Genomic DNA, 19,778 nt, shown 5'->3' with positions numbered 1-19,778 from the left:
ACTGAAAAATAACTTGCTGAAACAGCCTTTAACACCTTTATGCTCCAAAGCAATGAAACACACACTGCATATCCGACTGTCAGATTCTGAGAGTGACTTCAAGAAACAACTTAAAACACAACATTTTACTCTCTTAAATTAAATTATCATTGTTTAGAAGAATGAAAGATAGGGGAAGGGGGGGTGAAATGGAGGGAAAAGTTCAGTCACTCCTACTGAAAGAAAGTTGTCACCAGAGAGAAAGAGGAAGGAGGGATGTGGAGGAAGAAAAGAGATAAATCAGTTGTATGACGGAGAGCTTCAGACAGAAAGCTGACAGAGCTCAGTAGCTTCTCGTCTCCTCCTCTTTCTGAGAATGGAAACCCTTGAAGAAGATGAACTCTGCTTTCCACAACTCCTCAACTCCTCCTGCAGGAGGACCATGCGTCCTCACTCTGTATCCATGCTCACTTACATTTTACTGTCCTCCATCTCTCTGCTCACTGTGACTCTCAACCTGCTGGTCATCATCTCCATCTCCCACTTCAAGTAGTCAAATATGTATATAACTGGTAGCTATACAGAAAGAAAAGGTTCTGGTAACACAACACAAAAATGACCAGATCTCATTCTGTAAAGGAGTGATGTTTCATTCATGGATTTTATCTGCTGATATGATAATTGATGCTACAGATAATCATAACCATGATTGTTATCTCTCCAGGCAGCTCCAGACCCCCACCAACCTCCTCCTCCTCTCTCTGGCTGTCTCAGATTTCTTCGTGGGCCTCATCATGTGCTTTCAAGTTGTGCTAATAGATGGCTGCTGGTTCCTCGGTGACCTCATGTGTATTCTGTATTATGTTATAGACTATAGTGTTACCTCTGCCTCTGTAGGAAATATGGTGCTCATTTCTGTTGACCGCTATGTGGCTATTTGTGATCCCCTATATTATCCCACTAAAGTCACAAAAAAAACAGTTCAGATCTGTGTTTGTCTGTGTTGGATATTTGCTGCTTTTTCTCATATTTTGATGCTGAAAGATAACCTGGAACAACCAGGCAGGTATAATTCCTGCTCTGGAGAGTGTGTTATTTTCCTTAACTACACTGCTGGACTTGTAGATTTTTTTTTGACCTTTATTGGTCCTGTCACTGTCATCATAGTTCTGTATATGAGAGTATTTGTGGTGGCTGTGACTCAGGCTCGTGCCATGCGGTCTCATATTGCAGCTATCACTCTACAGTATTCAGTGACTGTAACTGCTAACAAATCTGAAATGAAAGCAGCCAGGACTCTTGGTGTTGTTATTGTCGTGTTTCTGATATGCCTCTGTCCATATTATTGTATCACACTTACAGGCCAGGACACCTTTCTCAATGCCTCATCTGCTGCCATTGTAATATGTTTGTACTATTTCAACTCCTTTCTTAACCCTATGATCTATGCCTTTTTTTACCCCTGGTTTAGAAAATCTATTAAGCTTATTGTTACACTGAAGATACTGCAGCCTGGCTCCTGTGACACCAACATACTGTAGAGAGACGCTGCATGGTGGCTGAAATTAGACAGAAACATGTATTTGGTCACGGTGGTGAGAAATTGAATAACAGCTTTAAAAGTCTGGGTACAGTGACCTTTGTAAGATCATTTTTACATGCAGATCATATGTGTATATGCATTGTGTATGTACAATATACAATAACTTCTTGACTTTTTAAAAAACTTTGACAAGCAGCTCTTTCTTCTAGAACGATGGCATCCACCCTAGAAGAATGGGTGCATGCATTTCCTACGTTTCTAACGCTCCTACACACTGACTACCATTAATCACATCCGGTCGCCCGACACAAGCACTACCACATCCACACTCACATTCACCCTGTGGCCATGGGCTCGCAACTCCCTGCATGATTCCTCTGCAAATAAACACCAATAAAACCAAAACTGTATTTTTGTCTATTGCGTGTAAATCTTCAGATTGTGCCCACGTTCCAACTGTTGTACCAAAATCAAGGTCCAGGAAAGCAAAAAGACATAAGCTGGCCAAATGCCCAGAGGTAACTTAATATTACTTGGTGGCCCTTCCCGCACTTTACAACATGCCACGGCAACTTCAATTCAGAATCCCCCATCAATGGAGAGCGACAAATATTGGATGGAGTTCCCCGAATCAGATAATAGAATATGAAAGTCATCATTATAAGACATTATGTCAATAAGTGAAGACAAAGCTATGTTATTGACCGAAGTAGGACTGTGTTCACATCAGTAACACAAGAAGATCAGTCTTTTCAATTAAAAACCTGGAAACATCACAGGCAAAAGAAAATCATTATTTTGGGATGGTGCTTTTGGGGTCCTCCCCCAATAAAATACAAAATCCAGCAGCTAGAGTACTTTTCATTTCATTAACCTTTATTTAGTTTATATGGTTTATTTAACCAAGTTTAGACCCATTGAGATTAAAATCTCTTTTTCAAGAGTGACCTGGCCAAGAATGGCAAACAGTACAAACAGTTTCATCTTTTATATCTCTATTTATTGTTTTTATAATTTTTGTATACCTTTACCTCTCCTGTGTTTCACTCTGTTTACTGATGTTGCTGCTTTGACACCTGAATTTCCCTCCGGGGATTAATAAAGGTTAATCTTATCTTATCTTATTTTATACACACATTAAAAAAACAATAGATCAGCTCAAAGGTGTCATACCGTAAAAGTGCAGGGAAGCCATATAATCCTATTTCAATCAAAATAAGTACAATTATCGATAGAGTCTGTTTCTATAGATTTCACCGTGCCTTTAAATTCATTTAGAGTGACTAGGTCCTGGATTTTTAAGTTCATTTTGCAGGTTATTCCATGCAGATGGTGCAGAAAACATAAAGGCCTTCTTTCCCAACTCATTCCGAGCTCTGGGAAGAGTCATAAGCAGACTGTCCTGAGACTGTAACCCATAATTGCCATGTTTTCTGGTTAGAAAGACGGATAAATAGCAGGGGAGTCTACCCAGAATGGCCTTATAGATAAAAACATACCAATGGCTAAGCTGACGTATTGACAGAGGAGGCCAATTTACTTTGGAGTACAATATACAGTGATGAGTGAGAGCTCTACAGTTTGTAACAAACCTTAAAACGCCATGATATAGAGTATCCAACATATGGAGACAATGGACTAATGCATTCATGTAAAGCAGATCACTATAGTCAAGAACAGGCAAGAACGTCGCTTCAACCAGTTTCCGTCTGACATCAAGAGAAAAAAAAGACTTGTTTCTAAATTAAAAACCTAACTTAAATTTCAACTTTTTCACCAGACTCTGTATGTGAGGTTTAAAAGAGAGGTGGTCATCAATTAAAAATCCAGAGTATTTGTATGTGGAGACTGCTTCAATTTGTTGACCTTGAGTAGTAACATTACTCTGATTCAACTCCATCTTCCTAGAGTTAGAAAAGACCATTAGTTTGTTTTTTTCTGCATTCAGTACAAGCTTCAGTTCGTAAAGCTGAGCTTAGACTGTGTTAAAAGTATTTTGCTGATACTCAAAAGCTATACTGAGGGTAGCTGCACAACAATAAATAACAGTGTCATCTGCATAAAAATTGAAAGATTAATTTTTAACATTATCACCTAAGCAGTTTATGTAAACAGTAAATACAAATAAAAGTGGGCCCAGACTGATCCCTGAGGGACCCCCTTACAGACTGTTAGGACTTCAGATGTAAGACCCTCAAACTGTGTAGCCTGGGTCCTAACAGTAAGGTAGTTGACAAACCACCCTACAGCATGAGGAGAGAAACCAGTATTAACAAGTCGTTGTATAATGCATTGATAATAATGTCATTTACAACTTTCTTGGCCGCAGTAACAGCGCTATGACCTTTTCTGAACCATGACTGATGTTTGGATAGTAATGAGTGAGTGTGTAAATACTCTTTGAGTACTAAAACAAAACAAAAAGAAGAGAAGATATCACTCCATTGTTCGCCTCTCTACATTGGCTGCCCTTATCCTACAGGATCAGTTTTTAAAAAATGTATTGTTTTTTCAGCTCTCAATGATATGGCACCATCATACATAGCAGAATGTCTGTCATACTAAACTCCAGATCGGGCACTATGATCATCAGACTCTAGATTATTAACAGTTCCAAGGACTTAAAAATAACTTGCTGAAGCAGCCTTTTACGCCTTTACGTTCCAAAACTATGGAACACACTACCACTGCATATCTGACTGTCAGATTCTGTGAGTGACTTCAAGAAACAACTCAAAACACAGCATTTTACTCTCTTAAATTAAATTATCATTGTTTAGAAGAACGAAAGATAGGGAAAGGGGAGGTGAAATGGAGGGAAAAGTTCAGCCACTCCTACTGAAAGAAAGTTGCCACCAGAGTGAAGGAGGAAGGAGGGATGTGGAGAAAGAAAAGAGATAAATCAGTTGTATGACGGAGAGCTTCAGGCAGAAAGCTGACAGAGCTCAGCAGCTTCTCGTCTCCTCCTTTTTCTGAGAATGAAAACCCTTGAAGAAGATGAACTCTGCTATCCACAACTCCTCAACTCCTCCTGCAGGAGGACCATGCGTCCTCACTCTGCATCCATGCTCACTTACATATTACTGTCCTCCATCTCTCTGCTCACTGTGACTCTCAACCTGCTGGTCATCATCTCCATCTCCCACTTCAAGTAGTCAAATATTTATATAACTGGTAGCTGTACAGAAAGAAATGGTTCAAGGAATGATGTTACAGTCATGGATTTTATCTGCTGATATGATAATTGATGCTACAGATAATCATAACCATGTTGCTCTCTTATCTCTCTAGGCAGCTCCAGACCCCCACCAACCTCCTCCTCCTCTCTCTGGCTGTCTCAGATTTCTTCGTGGGCCTCATCATGTGTTTTCAAATTGTGCTCATAGAAGGCTGCTGGTTCCTCGGTGACCTCATGTGTATTCTGTATAATGTTATAGACTATAGTATTACCTCTGCCTCTGTAGGAACCATGGTGCTCATATCTGTTGATCGCTATGTGGCTATTTGTGATCCCCTACATTATCCCACTAAAGTCACAAAAAAAAATGTTAATATTGGTGTTTGTCTGTGTTGGATATTTGCTGCTCTCTGTCACATTTTGGTGCTGAAGGATAACCTGGAAGAACCGGGCAGGTATAATTCGTGCTCAGGGGAGTGTGTTATTGTCATTAACTACATTGCTGGACTTGCAGATTTTTTTTTGACCTTTATTGGTCCTGTCACTGTCATCATAGTTCTGTATATGAGAATATTTGTGGTGGCTGTGACTCAGGCTCGTGCCATGCGGTCTCATATTGCAGCTGTCACTCTCCAGTATTCAGTGACTGTAACTGCTAACAAATCTGAAATGAAAGCAGCCAGGATTCTTGGTGTTGCTATTGTCGTGTTTCTGATATGCCTATGTCCATATTATTGTGTCACACTTACAGGCCAAGACACCTTGCTCAATACCTCATCTGCTGCCATTGTAATATGTTTGTACTATTTCAACTCCTTTCTTAACCCTATGATATATGCCTTTTTTTACCCCTGGTTTAGAAAATCTACTAAGCTTATTGTTACACTGAAGATACTGCAGCCTGGCTCCTGTGACACCAACATACTGTAGAGAGAGACGCTGCGTGGTGGCTGAAATTAGACAGAAACATGTATTTGGTCACGGTGGTGAGAAATTGAATAACAGCTTTAAAAGTCTGGGTACAGTGACCTTTTTATGATCCCTTTTACATGCAGATCATATGTGTATATGCATTATGTATGTACAATATACAATAACTTCTTGACTTTTTAAAAAACTTTGACAAGCAGCTCTTTCTTCTGGAATGATGGCCTCCACCCTAGAAGAACGGGTGCATGCATTTCATACGTTTCTAACACTCCTACACACTGGCTAGCATTAATCACTTACGGTCGCCCGACACAAGCACTGCCACATCCACACTCACATTCACCCTGTGGCCATGGGCTCGCAACTCCCTTCATGATTCCTCTGCAAATAAACACCAATAAAGAACTCAGAACTGGATTTTTGTCTTTTGCGTGTAAATCTTCAGATTGTGCTCACGTTCCAACTGTTGTACCGAAATCAAGGTCCAGGAAAGCAAAAAGACATAAGCTGGCCAAATGCCCAGAGGAAACTTAATATTACTTGAGGCTCTTCCCGCACTTCACATTATGTCATGGCAACTTCAATTCAGAACCCCCCGTCAATGGACAGCGATAAATATTGGATGGAGTGCCCCCAATCAATTAACAGAATATGAAAGTCATCATTATAAGACAATATGTCAATATTATACTGATGTTTGGATAGTAATGAGTGAGTGTGTAAATACTCTTTGAGTACAAAAACAAAACAAAAAGAAGAGAACATATCACTCCAGTGTTGGCCTCTCTACATTGGCTGCCTGTATCCTACAGGATCAGTTTTTAAAAAATGTATTGTTTTTTCAGCTCTTACTGATATGGCACCATCATACATAGCAGAATGTCTGTCATAATAAACTCCAGATCAGGCACTATGATCATCAGACTCTAGACTATTAACAGTTCCAAGGACTGAAAAATAACTTGCTGAAGCAGCCTTTAACGCCTTTATGCTCCAAAACTATGGAACACATTACCACTGCATATCCGACTGTCAGATTCTGTGAGGGACTTCAAGAAACAACACAAAACACAGCATTTTACTCTCTTAAATTAAATTATCATTGTTTAAAAGAAAGAAAAACAGGGGCAGGGGGGGTGAAATGGAGGGAAAAGTTCAGTCACTCGTACTTCTTAAGTTGTGTCTGTCCGCCAAAAAGTTCTGTCATAAACTGACTTTTTATACAGTTTAAGGCTGCTTTCTGCTCAGCAAGTTACTACACACATACACATTAAAGGACACACTCTTGATCTGGTGATCTCTTATGGCCTTGACATAACCATAATTCAAGTTGCTGAAACTGCCATATCTGCCATAGCTGCCAATTTTTTTAATCTATTTTATCCACTCTTAAACATTCTTTAAATAACCTGGGAACTCTATTTTAATAAGTCTTCAAAGGCCATATTTTCAGAGATTTTCCTGGGCAATCATTGTAATTATCTGCTCAATGAACCTTTTACCATCCACAAAATGGTTTATATATTCATCTTAAATCTAAGATTGACGATTAATGCTTCAGACCGGGAAAAGAAAAGAATAAAAGGTCCAATACTAAAGTGACACCCTGGAAAGACGAACACACTCTTCTCCTAAAGAGTAAGTAGAGCTGAATGTAGGTGGTGTAGAAGCATACTAAATATTCATCTTGATATTATGAAGGACTGTATTTCTTCCTACAATGAGGCCATTTGGGAAGCAAGACAATTCTACTTCTCAAAAATAATCAGTGACAATAAAGTCACTCACGTAATCTGACTGTCAGCTCTGCAGTGGTAGATATTTGACCTCAGAAACTTGATTAATTCACTGACTGTTGATCTTAACATGTAGTTCAGTTGATGTGGGCTGTCTTCTGGAGGAAAAACATATGGACTCTGATTGGGTTTTTTTGCATTAAGGGTCAAACATGAGTTTTCAAGCCAACTACCATTAGTTGCTTCCAGGTGCTTTGATAGTTGGTCTGTAACTGCAATAGCTTGTTTTTCCATAAGCATATGTTGGGGATGCAGATAGGAGCTGGTCTAGTACAAAACAAAAACAATGTTGTTGGTTATGGTGTTGCGATGGCAGACACCTTGTAGTGTAGCTTGGGAGGTGCACTAGCCTAACAACAATACACTGGCCTACACTATGGGGGGTAGCTTCCTGTGGAGGAGGGGTAGCTACAGCACCAATTAGTGACTCTAGTGTGCATCAAACAAAAGGGCCAGTAAAGTAAACACAGGTTTACAAAATAAGTTTGCTTACACACTTAGAACATGCACTAACTGAGATGCAGGGTAGTAACAGTTGTGAGGATGTATCTTAAAGGTTACTCAAGCTGGAACACGTGTAAGTAACAGCTAGGTGCAAACTTATATCACAGGGCTGGTAGCACACTGTGGCTCTATCTCAGGCTCTATTTAACCCACAGAGGCTGGAATGCAAGGCAGTAACAGCCAGGTACAAGCTCTCTATGTTACACAGTGCCGGTGGCACGCTGTGTCATTAAAGGAAAACTTAGATTAACAGCAAATTATGACAACTTGACGAGATTGCATCTAATACTTGGTATTCAAATGCTGAACCAACATTATTTCAACTTCTACAGCATAGGTTAACTTGAATTAGCAGCAATAACAAGTCCTTAAAATTAACATTATAAAGGCTTAAAGTGTTAATAATCAAAATCTCTCAATAAACAGTTCTAACCACAATGTACTTGTTCAAAATTACAGCTGGATGTCTACTCCTGTGGAAGACTAGTGGTATAGAATGTAAATACTTTTGATTTGTATAGAAGTGGAATCAAAGTTTTTGGTTTCGACCAAAAATTATGCTGAAAATTTATATTACACAATTCTGAATAATTTAACAACAATAATACTATGCCTCACATGGGGCACCATAATGTTGGGGACGCAGATAGTTGGTCTAGTTATTAGAGAATATTAAAGATAATTATCAATATTAATAAATTAATATTAATAAATTATCAATATATATTAATAATAACAAGGCACCAAATTACATTGGTACCTAAGCTCAAAAGACATTGCAATGGCTATCAAAAGTAAATAATTATCAAAATAACTATAAATTATATTGAATAATATGATTTAATGTATATTAAATCATCCTCAGGGCACCACTTTTTGAAACAAAGAGAAAATGATAGCACATTAATGTTTTCTCATATATAAGTCTCATAATTAAATTATTAAATTAATAACTATAACCAAAATAGATAGTAAAGGTTGAAGGATATTGTTGAGTTCTTGACACAGCAGGGGTTGGCATTATTCACTCTTGTAAAATATTAAAGAGACCAGCCTCTATAATCCACAAAAATGTATTTACAAGATAATAAAGGTTTAAAACACAATATTAATTATCTAAATAACTAAACTAAACAAACCAAACACAGTGTGTGTGTGTGTGCGTGCGTGCGTGCGTGCGTGCGTGCGTGCGTGCGTGCGCGCGTGTGTGTGTGTGTGAGAGAGTGGGAGAGAGAGAGGGAGAGAGAGAGGGAGAGAGAGAAACAAAGACAAGATGGCTACTTGTCTCAAGATGTCTGCATGTGCCTACAGACAATATGGCGAGCACTGTAAAACTACAAAGACACCTGGATCAAAGATGGCCGCCAACATGTTACCACATGGCCTCTTTGTTCTTCGGAGCACATGTGCTCAGGAAGGACAAAGGGGGGGTGTGATGTGGGGGTTGAGATTATCTGAATGTGTATGTTTATGTTTAAAACTAATTCACAGTTTATGTATGTGATCTTAATGTGTGTCAGATAATGCAGTGGGTTAGAAAAGATGGTTAGTTTGCATGCAAGACCTTGTCTATGTGAAGCATAAACTAAAGACATCCGATGTGGCGAAGCCAGCAACCCAAATATCTTAACTACAAATAATATCACAACAATCAAACTCAATGAATAACATTAAACATATCATACAGGTATATTCCAGAAATCAAAGTTGAATAGTCTTGCTCAGCCATGTGCAATTGCTAATGCTAAAGTAAGCCCAGTACGTTACCAATCCATGGAGGAATAAGTTGCAATTCCAAGTTGGAGGAGTTGGAGAAAGCAGGCTGGAGAAATTGGTTCCAGGCTCAAAGATGTTGTCCTTGCTGTGCTCAAATCCAGCCGTGCAGATTGGAGGGAAACTGGCCCAGTCCTGTTTCTACAGCTTGGTAGCTTGGTGCTAACTTCCTAGCTCTTGTTGCTTGAAGTTAGCTGGTCAAAAGGGAGGCTCCCGCGTCTTCTGCCTTAGAAGAAAGTTCCTTGTGTTTCTATGTCTGTTTTCTAACAGGCCATAGATCAGAGAGCTTAGGTGGGGAGAGCAGCAGCTAACTGCCTGCAGGTCAGCAGGGGTTGAGAAGGAGAAGAAAGACAGCCCCGGGGAAAGAGGAAGCCCAAGAGAAAGAAGAGAGAGAAAGAGACAGAACAAAGGCATCCCTCTGCTTTTGTCCTGGGTGAATTTCACAAGTATGTGTGAATGAGTCATCATCCTACAATAGCCAATGGTTACTGAGCTGAGTCCATGGGTCCAGGATCATGTGACTGAGTTCATGTGGTCTTTTGCAACCCTCTTGACTGGTGAGTCCCAACATGTAGATGAATGTATCGTCCACATACATCTGAAGACCAGCCCCAAGACAAGATTCAGAGAAGTCGTTTATGTATAGACGAAAGAGCATCGGTCCTAACACCATTCCCTGTGGGATTTCAGTTTTACTTTTTAAAAAAGAGGATGTTTTATTGTTGATAATGACACCGTGTTCACGGTTTTTGAAGATATGATTCGAACCATGAAAGGGTTGTTTCAGAGAAACTGTAGTTGGAAAGTTTGGATACATCAATGCTATGATTTACAGTACTGAATTTTTTTTCAAGGTCTAGGAAGACGTGAATATTACACACCTATATTAACGTGCAGTACCAGCAGCAGGCAACGAAGCCACTGACTTGGGAAAACGTCATGGTCACTGACTTAGAGTCAGGCAAAAAAAACAGTTAGTTAGGTTAAGGGAAAAAATGTCACGGTTGGACTTAAAATAAGTACGTAAATATATGAAAAGAACGTATCGTTAGTACAGAAAAAATGTGACGAACATCACTATCGTAATGTGCAAAACCAAAACACCAGTCTCAAACATTGGGCTGAACACACTACCACTGCATAGCTGACTGAATGAAGATAGATGAACATTTAATTAAAGAAGAGAGAAGTTCAGTCACTCCTGCTGAAACAAAGTAGTCACCAGAGAGAAAGAGGAAGGAGGGATGTGGAGGAAGAAAAGAGATAAATCAGTTGTATGACGGAGAGCTTCAGACAGAAAGCTGACAGAGCTCAGAAGCTTCTCGTCTCCTCCTCTTTCTGAAAATGAAAACCCTTGAAGACGATAAACTTTGCTTTCCACAACTCCTCAACTCCTCCTGCAGGAAGACCATGCGTCCTCACTTTGAATCCATGCTCACTTACATTTCACTGTCCTCCATCTCTGTGCTCACTGTGACTCTCAACCTGCTAGTCATCATCTCCATCTCTCACTTCAAGTAGTCAAATGTTTTATCAATTTATAAAACTTGTAGCTGTACAGAAAGAAATGATTCATGGAACAGAACAGATCAGACTGTAAAGGAATAATGGATTTTATCAACTGATATGATAATTGATGCTACAGATAATGATAAGCATGTTGCTCTCTTATCTCTCCAGGCAGCTCCAGATCCCCACCAACCTCCTCCTCCTCTCTCTGGCTGTCTCAGATTTCTTCGTGGGCCTCCTCATGTCCTTTCAAATTGTGCTCACAGATGGCTGCTGGTTCCTCGGTGACCTTATGTGTATTCTGTATTATGTTCTGGACTATATTATTACCTCTGCCTCAATTGGAACCATGGTGCTTATATCTGTTGACCGTTATATTGCTATTTGTGATCCCCTACATTATCCCTCTAAAGTCACACAAAAAACAGTTCAGATCTGTGTTTGTCTGTGTTGGATATGTTCTGCTTTCTGTCACATTTTGATGCTGAAGGATAACCTTGAACAACCAGGCAGGTATAATTCCTGCTCTGGAGAGTGTGTTGTTGTCATTAACTACATTGTTGGAATTTCAGATCTTTTTTTGTCCTTTATTGGTCCTGTCACTGTCATCATAGTTCTGTATATGAGAGTATTTGTGGTGGCTGTGAATCAGGCTCGTGCCATGCGGTCTCAAATTGCAGCTGTGACTCTTCGGTATTCAGGGAGAGTAACTGCTAACAAATCTGAAATGAAAGCAGCCAGGACTCTTGGTGTTGTTATTGTCGTGTTTCTAATATGCGTCTGCCCATATTTTGGTGTTGCACTTACAGGTCAGGACACCTTTCTCAATGCTTCATCTGCTGCCTTTGTAATATGTTTGTTCTATTTCAACTCCTGTCTTAACCCTGTGATTTATGCCTTTTTTTACCCCTGGTTTCGAAAATCTATTAAGCTCATTGTTACACTTAAGATACTGCAGCCTGGCTCCTGTGACACCAACATACTGTAGAGGGACGCTGCATGTTGGCTGAAATTAGACAAAAACATTTATTTGGTCACGGTGTTGAGAAATTGAATAACAGATAAAAGTCTGGGTACAGTGACCTTTGTATAATCACTTTTACATGCAGATCATACGTGTCATTACATTGTGTATGTACAATATACTGTTTCATTTTCAATGCAAAGTGAAGCTACTGAAAAATCTATTCGTACTTCTTAAGTTGTGTCTGTCCGCAAAAAAGTTCTGTCATAAACTGACTTTTTATACAGTTTAAGGCTGCTTTCTTCTCAGCACATTACACAAACACATTAAAGGACACACTCTTGATCTGGTGATCTCTTATGGGCTTAACATAACCATAAATCAAGTTGATGAAACGGCCATATGTCTGATCATAGCTGCATAATTTTTTTAATCCATTTTATCCACTCTTAAACATTCTTTAAATAACTTGGAAACTGCATTTCAGTAACTCTTCAAAGGCAGCCTTTTCAGAGATTGTCCTGGGCAATCATTGTAATTATCTGCTCAATGAACCTTTTACCATCCACAAAATGGTTTATATTTTAACTTAAATCTAAGATTGATACTTAATGCAGCGGACCCGGAAAAAAATGAATTAAAGGTCCAATACTAAAGTGACACCCTGGAAAGACTAACACACTCTTCTCCTAAAGAGAAAGTAGAGCTGAATGTAGGTGGTGTAGAAGCATACTAAATTATCATCTTGATATTATGGAGGACTGTATTTCTTCCAACAATTAAGCCATTTGGGAGGCAAGACAATCCTACTTCTCAAAAATAATCAGTGACAATAAAGTCACTCACGTAATCTGACCATCAGCTATGCAGTGGTAGATATTTGACCTCAGAAACTTGATTAATTCACTGACTGTTGATCTTAACATGTAGTTCAGTTGATGTGGGCTGTCTTCTGGAGGAAAAACATATGGACTCTGATTGGGTTTTTTGTATTAAGAGTCAAACATGAGTTTTCAAGCCAACAGCCTATTGCTTCCAGTTGCTTTGACAATTGGTCTGTAACTGCAATAGCTTGTTTTTCCATAAGCGTATATGACTGTATCGTCCACATACATCTGAGGACCAGCCCCAAGACATGATTCAGGAAAGTCGTTTATGTATAGACGAAAGAGCATCGGTCCTAACACCATTCCCTGTGGGATTCCAGTTTTATTTTTTAAAAAAGAGGATGTTTTATTGTTGATGATGACACCGTGTTCAAGGTTTTTGAAGATATGATTTGAACCATGAAAGAGCTTTTTCAGAGAAACTGTAGTTGGAAAGTTTGGAGATGACAATGCTATGATTTACAGTACTGAATGCTTTGTAAAGGTCCAGGAAGACAGCGCCCACCTAGTTTCCTTTGTATCCAAGTTACCTAGTAACCTATTGGATACATTTTTGATAGAGAGATGTGAATATAACACACCTATATTAACGTGCAGTACCAGCAGGGGGCAACAAAGCCGATGACTTTGGAAACCGTCATGGTCACTGACTTAGAATCGGGCAAGAAGACCACTTAGTTAGGTTAAGGGAAAATATCATGGTTGGGCTTAAAGTAAGTACATAAATGTATGAAAACACGTATGGAAACAACTTATCGTCAGCACGGAAAACATGTGACAAACATCACTATCGTACCTTCCAAAACAAAACACAAGTCTCAAACATTGGGCTGAACACACTACCACTGCATAGCTGACTGTCAGATTATGTGAGTGACTAATGAAGATAGATGAAAATGTAATTGAAGAAGAGAAAATTTCAGTCACTCCTACTGAAACAAAGTTGTCACCAGAGAGAAGAAGGAAGGAGGGATGTGGAGGAAGAAAAAAGATAAATCAGTTGTATGACGGAGAGCTTCATACAGAAAGCTGACAGATCTCAGCAGCTTCTCGCCACCTCCTCTTTCTGAGAATGAAAACCCTTGAAGAAGATGAACTTTGCTTTCCACAACTCCTCAACTCCTCCTGCAGGAAGACCATGCGTCCTCACTTTGAATCCATGCTCATTTACATTTTACTGTTCTCCATCTCTCTGCTCACTGTGACTCTCAACCTGCTGGTCATCATCTCCATCTTTCACTTCAAGTAGTCAAATATTTATAAAACGGGTAGCTGTACAGTAAGAAATGGTTCATGGAACTGAACAGATAAGACTGTGAAGGAATTATGTTTTTGTGTTTCATTCATGGCTTTTATCTGCTGATATGACAATTGATGCTCCAGATAATGATAAGCATGTTGCTCTCTTATCTCTCCAGGCAGCTCCAGACGCCCACCAACCTCCTCCTCCTCTCTCTGGCTGTCTCAGATTTCTTCGTGGGCCTCATCATGTCCTTTCATACTGTGCTCATAGGTGGCTGCTGGTTCCTTGGTGATCTCATGTGTACCGTGTTTCAGTATCTAGGATTCATTGTTACCTCTGCCTCAGTAGGAACCATGGTGCTCATATCTGCTGACCGCTATGTGGCTATTTGTGATCCCCTACATTATCCCACTAAAGTCACACAAAAAACAGTTACGATCTGTGTTTGTCTGTGTTGGATATGTTCTGCTTTCTGTCACACTCTGATGCTGAAGGATAACCTGGAACAACCAGGCAGGTATAATTCCTGCTCTGGAGAGTGTGTCATTGTCATTAACTACATTGCTGGACTTGTAGATCTTTTTTTGTCCTTTATTGGTCCTGTTACTGTCATCATAGTTCTGTATATGAGAGTATTTGTGGTGGCTGTGACTCAGGCTCGTGCCATGCGGTCTCATATTGCAGCTGTCACTCTCCAGTATTCAGTGAGAGTAACTGCTAACAAATCGGAAATGAAAGCAGCCAGGACTCTTGGTGTTGTTGTAGTCGTGTTTCTATTATGCGTCTGCCCATATTTTGGTGATGCACTAACAGGCCAGGACACCTTGCACATTGTTTTTCTGTTCTATTTCAACTCCTGTCTTAACCCTATGATCTATGCCTTTTTTTACCCCTGGTTTAGAAAATCTATTAAGCTCATTGTTACACTTAAGATACTGCAGCCTGGCTCCTGTGACACCAACATGCTGTAAAGAGACGCTGCATGTTGGCCAAAATTAGACAGAAAATTGTATTTGGTCAAGGTGGTGAGAAATTGAATAACAGGTGTAAAAGTCTGGATACAGTGACCTTTGTATGATCACTTTTACATGCAGATCATATGTGTCATTATATTGTGTATGTACAATATACTGTTTCATTTTCAATGCAAAGGGAAGCTACTGAAAAATCTACTCATACTTTTTAAGTTGTGTCTGTCTGCCAAAACGTTCTGTCATAAACTGACTTTTTATACAGTTTAAGGCTGCTTTCTGCTCAGCATGTTACACACAGATTAAAGGACACACTCTTCATCTGGTGATCTCTTATGGCCTTAACATAAGCATAAGTCAAGTTGCTGAAACTGCCATATCTGATCATGGTCCAATACTTCATTAGGTAATATAAGAAAATTGCAACTGGTCCGGAATAAAGCGGCACGTGTAGCTCTTTCTTGTGGTTAAAGAACAAATGTTATTAGAATGCATAAATGTCTCTCTTGGTTTGAAGTGAAAAATGGATTGCTTTACTCATTGATGGTTTTCATTAAGAATGTCATAACGACAAAGACTCCATTTATTTTTTACAAAAAACTATCCTTTAGTACAGATACACAAAATTATTCCACAAGGCATGCTGCTGCAGGTTGTTTTACTTTACCAAGATCCAAAACCAAATCAGGTCAAAGTACAGCAATATACAGAGCAATGCAAGAATGGAATTCACTCCCAAATCATATCACACAACAAAATTATATATATGGTTTTAAAAAAACACTAAAAGAACATTACTTAAGAAGAAACTTTAGTAATTAATAAGTATTCTTTGGTGTGTAAGGGTATTATGGGCATTCCATGTTAAATGATGATATTTATCTGTTAGATCATGATAGATTCAGTCGGAGCCTTTCTATTTTCTTTGTGTTTTTGTTATTTAAACTGTGTCAGTTGTTATTGTTTTATTTACAGTTGACCTGCATTACGATGTTCTTTTGTTAGTGTATGATGAGTAGTGTGAACGTGTATTTTTGTATTGTCACCATGTAAACTCTGTGGACCCAAGGAAGAATAGCTGCTGCTATGCAAAAGCTAATGGGGATCTAAATAAACAAATAAACAAATAAATAGCTGCCTAATTTTTGAATCTATTTTATCCACTCTTAAACATGCTTTAAATAACCTGGAAACTGCATTTTAATACGTTTTCAAAGGCAGCCTTTTCAGAGATTGTCCTGGGCAATCATTGTAATTATCTGCTCAATGAACCTTTTACCATCCACAAAATGGTTTATATATTCATCTTAAATCTAAGGTCGACGATTAATGCTTCGAACCCGAAAAAAAATGAATAAAAGGTCCAATACTAAAGTGACACCCTGGAAAGACGAACACACTCTTCTCCTAAAGAGAAAGTAGAGCTGAATGTAGGTGGTGTAGAAGCATACTAAATATTCATCTTGATATTATGAAGGACTGTATTTCTTCCTACAATGAGGCCATTTGGGAAGCAAGACAGACTTCTCAAAAATAATCAGTGACAATTAAGTCACTCACGTAATCTGACCGTCAGCTATGCAGTGGTAGATATTTGACCTCAGAAACTTGATTAATTCACTGACTGTTGATCTTAACATGTAGTTCAGTAGATCTGGGCTGTCATCTGGAGGAAAAACATATGGACTCTGATTGGGTTTTTTTTGTATTAAGGATCAAACATGAGTTTTCAAGCCAACAGCCTATTGCTTCTAGTTGCTTTGACAATTGGTCTGTCACTGCAATAGCTTGTTTTTCCATAAGCGTATAAGACTGTATCGTCCACATACCTCTGAAGACCAACCCCAAGACATGATTCAGGAAAGTCGTTTATGTATAGACGAAAGAGCATCGGTCCTATCACTGTTCCCTGTGGGATTCCAGTTTTACTTTTTTAAAAAGAGGATGCTTTATTGTTGATGATGACACCGTGTTCAAGGTTTTTGAAGATATGATTCGAAACATGAAAGAGTTTTTTCAGAGAAACTGTAGTTGGAAAGTTTGGAATCGACAATGTTATGATTTACAGTACTGAATGCTTTGTTAAGGCGCAGAAAGACTGCACCCACCTAGTTTCCTTTGTATCCAAGTTACCTAGTATCCTATAGGATACAATTTTTGTTAGAGAGATGTGAATATTACACACCTATTTTAATGTGCAGTACCAGCAGGGGGCAACAAAGCCGCTGACTTGAGAAAACGTCATGGTCACTGACTGAGAATCGGGCAAGAAAACCACTTAGTTAGGTTAAGGGAAAAATGTCATGGTTGGCCTTAAAATAAGTATGTAAATGTATGAAAACAACGTATCGTCAGCACGAACATCACTAGCGTAACTTGCAAAACAAAACACCAGTCTCAAACATTGGGTTGAACACACTACCACTGCATAGCTGACTGTCAGATTATGTGAGTGAATTTAAGGAACAGCTCAAAATACACCTTTTGACTCCCTTTGAAGAAAATTGTCATTTTTTATAAGAAAGGAAAATAAAGTAATTGGAGGAGAAATAGAGAGAAAAGCGTAATGAAGATAGATGAAAAAGTAATTAAAGAAGAGAGACGTTAAGTCACTCCTGCTGAAACAAAGTTGTCACCATAGACAAAGAGGAAGGAGGGATGTGGAGGAAGAAAAGAGATAAATTAGTTGTATGACGGAGAGCTTCAGGCAGAAGGCTGACAGAGCTCAGAAGCTTCTCATCTCCTCCTCCTTCTGAGAATGAAAACCCTTGAAGAAGAGGAACTTTGCTTTCCACAACTAAACTCCTCCTGCAGGAAGACCATGCGTCCTCACTCTGTATCCATGCTCACTTACATTTTACTGTCCACCATCTCTCTGCTCACTGTGACTCTCAACCTGCTGGTCATCATCTCCATCTCACACTTCAAGTAGTCAAATATTTAATCAATTTATAAAACTGGTAGCTTTACAGAAAGAAATGGTTTATGGAACAGAACAGAACAATTACCAGATATCAGACTGTAAAGGAATGATGTTTCATGGATTTTATCTGCTGATATGATAATTGATACTACAGATAATCATAAGCATGTTGCTCTCTTATCTCTCCAGGCAGCTCCAGACCCCCACCAACCTCCTCCTCCTCTCTCTGGCTGTCTCAGATTTCTTCGTGGGCCTCCTCATGTCCTTTCAAATTGTACTAATAGATGGCTGCTGGTTCCTCGGTGACCTCATGTGTATTCTGTATAATATTTTAGACTATATTATTACCTCTGCCTCTGTAGGAACCATGGTGCTCATATCTGTTGACCGCTATGTAGCTATTTGTGATCCCCTACATTATCCCACTAAAATCACACAAAAAACAGTTACGATCTGTGTTTGTCTGTGTTGGATATTTTCTGTTTTCTGTCACAGTTTGCTGCTGAAGGATAACCTGGAACAACCAGGCAAGTATAATTCCTGCTCTGGAGAGTGTGTTATTGTCATTAACTACATTGCTGGACTTGCAGATCTTTTTTTGTCCTTTATTGGTCCTGTCTCTGTCATCATAGTTCTGTATGTGAGAGTATTTGTGGTGGCTGTGACTCAGGCTCGTGCCATGCGGTCTCATATTGCAGCCGTCACTCTCCAGTATTCAGTGAGAGTAACTGCTAACAAATCTGAAATGAAAGCAGCCAGGACTCTTGGTGTTGTTATTGTCGTGTTTCTATTATGCGTCTGCCCATATTTTGGTGTTGCACTAACAGGCCAGGACACCTTGCTCAATACCTCATCTGTTGCCTTTGTAATATGTTTGTTTTATTTCAACTCCTGTCTGAACCCTATGATCTATGCCTTTTTTTACCCCTGGTTTAGAAAATCTATTAAGCTTATTGTTACACTTAAGTTACTGCAGCCTGGCTCCCGTGACACCAACATACTGTAGAGAGAGATGCTGCATGGTGGCTTAAATTACACAGAAAAATGTATTTGGTCACGGTAGTGAGAAATTGAATAACAGATGTAAAGGTCTGGGTACAGTGACCTTTGTATGATCACTTTTACATGCAGATCATATGTGTCATTACATTGTTTATTTACAGTATACTGTTTTATTTTCAATGCAACAGTGAAGCTACTGAAAACTCGGAATCGACAGTGAATCAACTCCTACTACCCTTACTCTTAAGTCGTATCTGTGCGCCAAAAAGTTCTGTCATAAACTGACTTTTTAAACTGTTTAAACCACATTTAACAGTACATGTTTAAGTCCTTGGTTGTTTTTAACATTATCATTTAACTGGTTGAAGGATTTCAGTCATCTGATGTCTTGATTTTAAGTTTTTCAGAGAAAAATGCTGAGCAAATATTTGCGACAACACGTTGAAACACAAACTTTAAATGAGGAACTGTTTTATTCAGTGTTTTTTTACCAGTTTTGATTACCAGGTTCATTTGTTTTTGGGTGGAGGAAACCTTTGTGGACAATTCGGCCCCGACTGAGCTTCAAAACCACTG

General features: G+C 39.1%; 5 protein-coding genes across 5 annotated transcripts; all 5 read left to right on the top strand.

Moving 5' to 3' along the window:
* Nucleotides 1-69: 69 nt before the first annotated feature.
* On the top strand, nucleotides 70-1,855 carry LOC119500585 (trace amine-associated receptor 13c-like). The gene is made up of 2 exons (XM_037790393.1): nucleotides 70-528; nucleotides 704-1,855. Exons 1-2 carry the CDS (start codon nucleotides 356-358, stop codon nucleotides 1,518-1,520), a joined length of 990 nt encoding a protein of 329 aa, XP_037646321.1. The 5' UTR covers nucleotides 70-355; the 3' UTR covers nucleotides 1,521-1,855.
* Nucleotides 1,856-4,680: 2,825 nt separating this feature from the next.
* LOC119500556 (trace amine-associated receptor 13c-like) lies at nucleotides 4,681-5,648 on the top strand. Its single transcript, XM_037790333.1, has one exon. It carries the CDS (start codon nucleotides 4,770-4,772, stop codon nucleotides 5,628-5,630), a length of 861 nt encoding a protein of 286 aa, XP_037646261.1. The 5' UTR covers nucleotides 4,681-4,769; the 3' UTR covers nucleotides 5,631-5,648.
* Nucleotides 5,649-10,985: 5,337 nt separating this feature from the next.
* On the top strand, nucleotides 10,986-12,223 carry LOC119499797 (trace amine-associated receptor 13c-like). Its single transcript, XM_037788985.1, has 2 exons — nucleotides 10,986-11,220; nucleotides 11,384-12,223. Exons 1-2 carry the CDS (start codon nucleotides 11,048-11,050, stop codon nucleotides 12,198-12,200), a joined length of 990 nt encoding a protein of 329 aa, XP_037644913.1. The 5' UTR covers nucleotides 10,986-11,047; the 3' UTR covers nucleotides 12,201-12,223.
* Nucleotides 12,224-14,135: 1,912 nt separating this feature from the next.
* Nucleotides 14,136-15,570, top strand: LOC119500404 (trace amine-associated receptor 13c-like). Its single transcript, XM_037790111.1, has 2 exons — nucleotides 14,136-14,308; nucleotides 14,482-15,570. The coding sequence occupies exons 1-2, from the start codon at nucleotides 14,136-14,138 to the stop codon at nucleotides 15,275-15,277; spliced, it is 969 nt and encodes a 322-aa protein (XP_037646039.1). The 3' UTR covers nucleotides 15,278-15,570.
* A 2,465-nt stretch (nucleotides 15,571-18,035) lies between these two features.
* LOC119499798 (trace amine-associated receptor 13c-like) lies at nucleotides 18,036-19,206 on the top strand. The gene is made up of 2 exons (XM_037788986.1): nucleotides 18,036-18,205; nucleotides 18,390-19,206. Exons 1-2 carry the CDS (start codon nucleotides 18,036-18,038, stop codon nucleotides 19,204-19,206), a joined length of 987 nt encoding a protein of 328 aa, XP_037644914.1.
* Nucleotides 19,207-19,778: the final 572 nt, after the last annotated feature.

This window comes from Sebastes umbrosus, chromosome 13 (assembly GCF_015220745.1).
Source record: "Sebastes umbrosus isolate fSebUmb1 chromosome 13, fSebUmb1.pri, whole genome shotgun sequence".
In the NCBI taxonomy this organism is placed as follows: Eukaryota; Metazoa; Chordata; class Actinopteri; order Perciformes; family Sebastidae; genus Sebastes; species Sebastes umbrosus.
This window is presented reverse-complemented; position numbering and strand designations above follow the sequence as displayed.

Excerpts from the sequence above, each read along its gene's own strand:
- LOC119500585 (XM_037790393.1), top strand. The coding sequence starts at position 356 with ATGGAAACCCTTGAAGAAGATGAACTCTGCTTTCCACAACTCCTCAAC. Across the intron at positions 529-703 it reads ATCTCCATCTCCCACTTCAA|GCAGCTCCAGACCCCCACCA; the intron begins GTAGTCAAATAT and ends TTATCTCTCCAG.
- LOC119500556 (XM_037790333.1), top strand. The coding sequence starts at position 4,770 with ATGCTACAGATAATCATAACCATGTTGCTCTCTTATCTCTCTAGGCAG.
- LOC119499797 (XM_037788985.1), top strand. The coding sequence starts at position 11,048 with ATGAAAACCCTTGAAGACGATAAACTTTGCTTTCCACAACTCCTCAAC. Across the intron at positions 11,221-11,383 it reads ATCTCCATCTCTCACTTCAA|GCAGCTCCAGATCCCCACCA; the intron begins GTAGTCAAATGT and ends TTATCTCTCCAG.
- LOC119500404 (XM_037790111.1), top strand. The coding sequence starts at position 14,136 with ATGAAAACCCTTGAAGAAGATGAACTTTGCTTTCCACAACTCCTCAAC. Across the intron at positions 14,309-14,481 it reads ATCTCCATCTTTCACTTCAA|GCAGCTCCAGACGCCCACCA; the intron begins GTAGTCAAATAT and ends TTATCTCTCCAG.
- LOC119499798 (XM_037788986.1), top strand. The coding sequence starts at position 18,036 with ATGAAAACCCTTGAAGAAGAGGAACTTTGCTTTCCACAACTAAACTCC. Across the intron at positions 18,206-18,389 it reads ATCTCCATCTCACACTTCAA|GCAGCTCCAGACCCCCACCA; the intron begins GTAGTCAAATAT and ends TTATCTCTCCAG.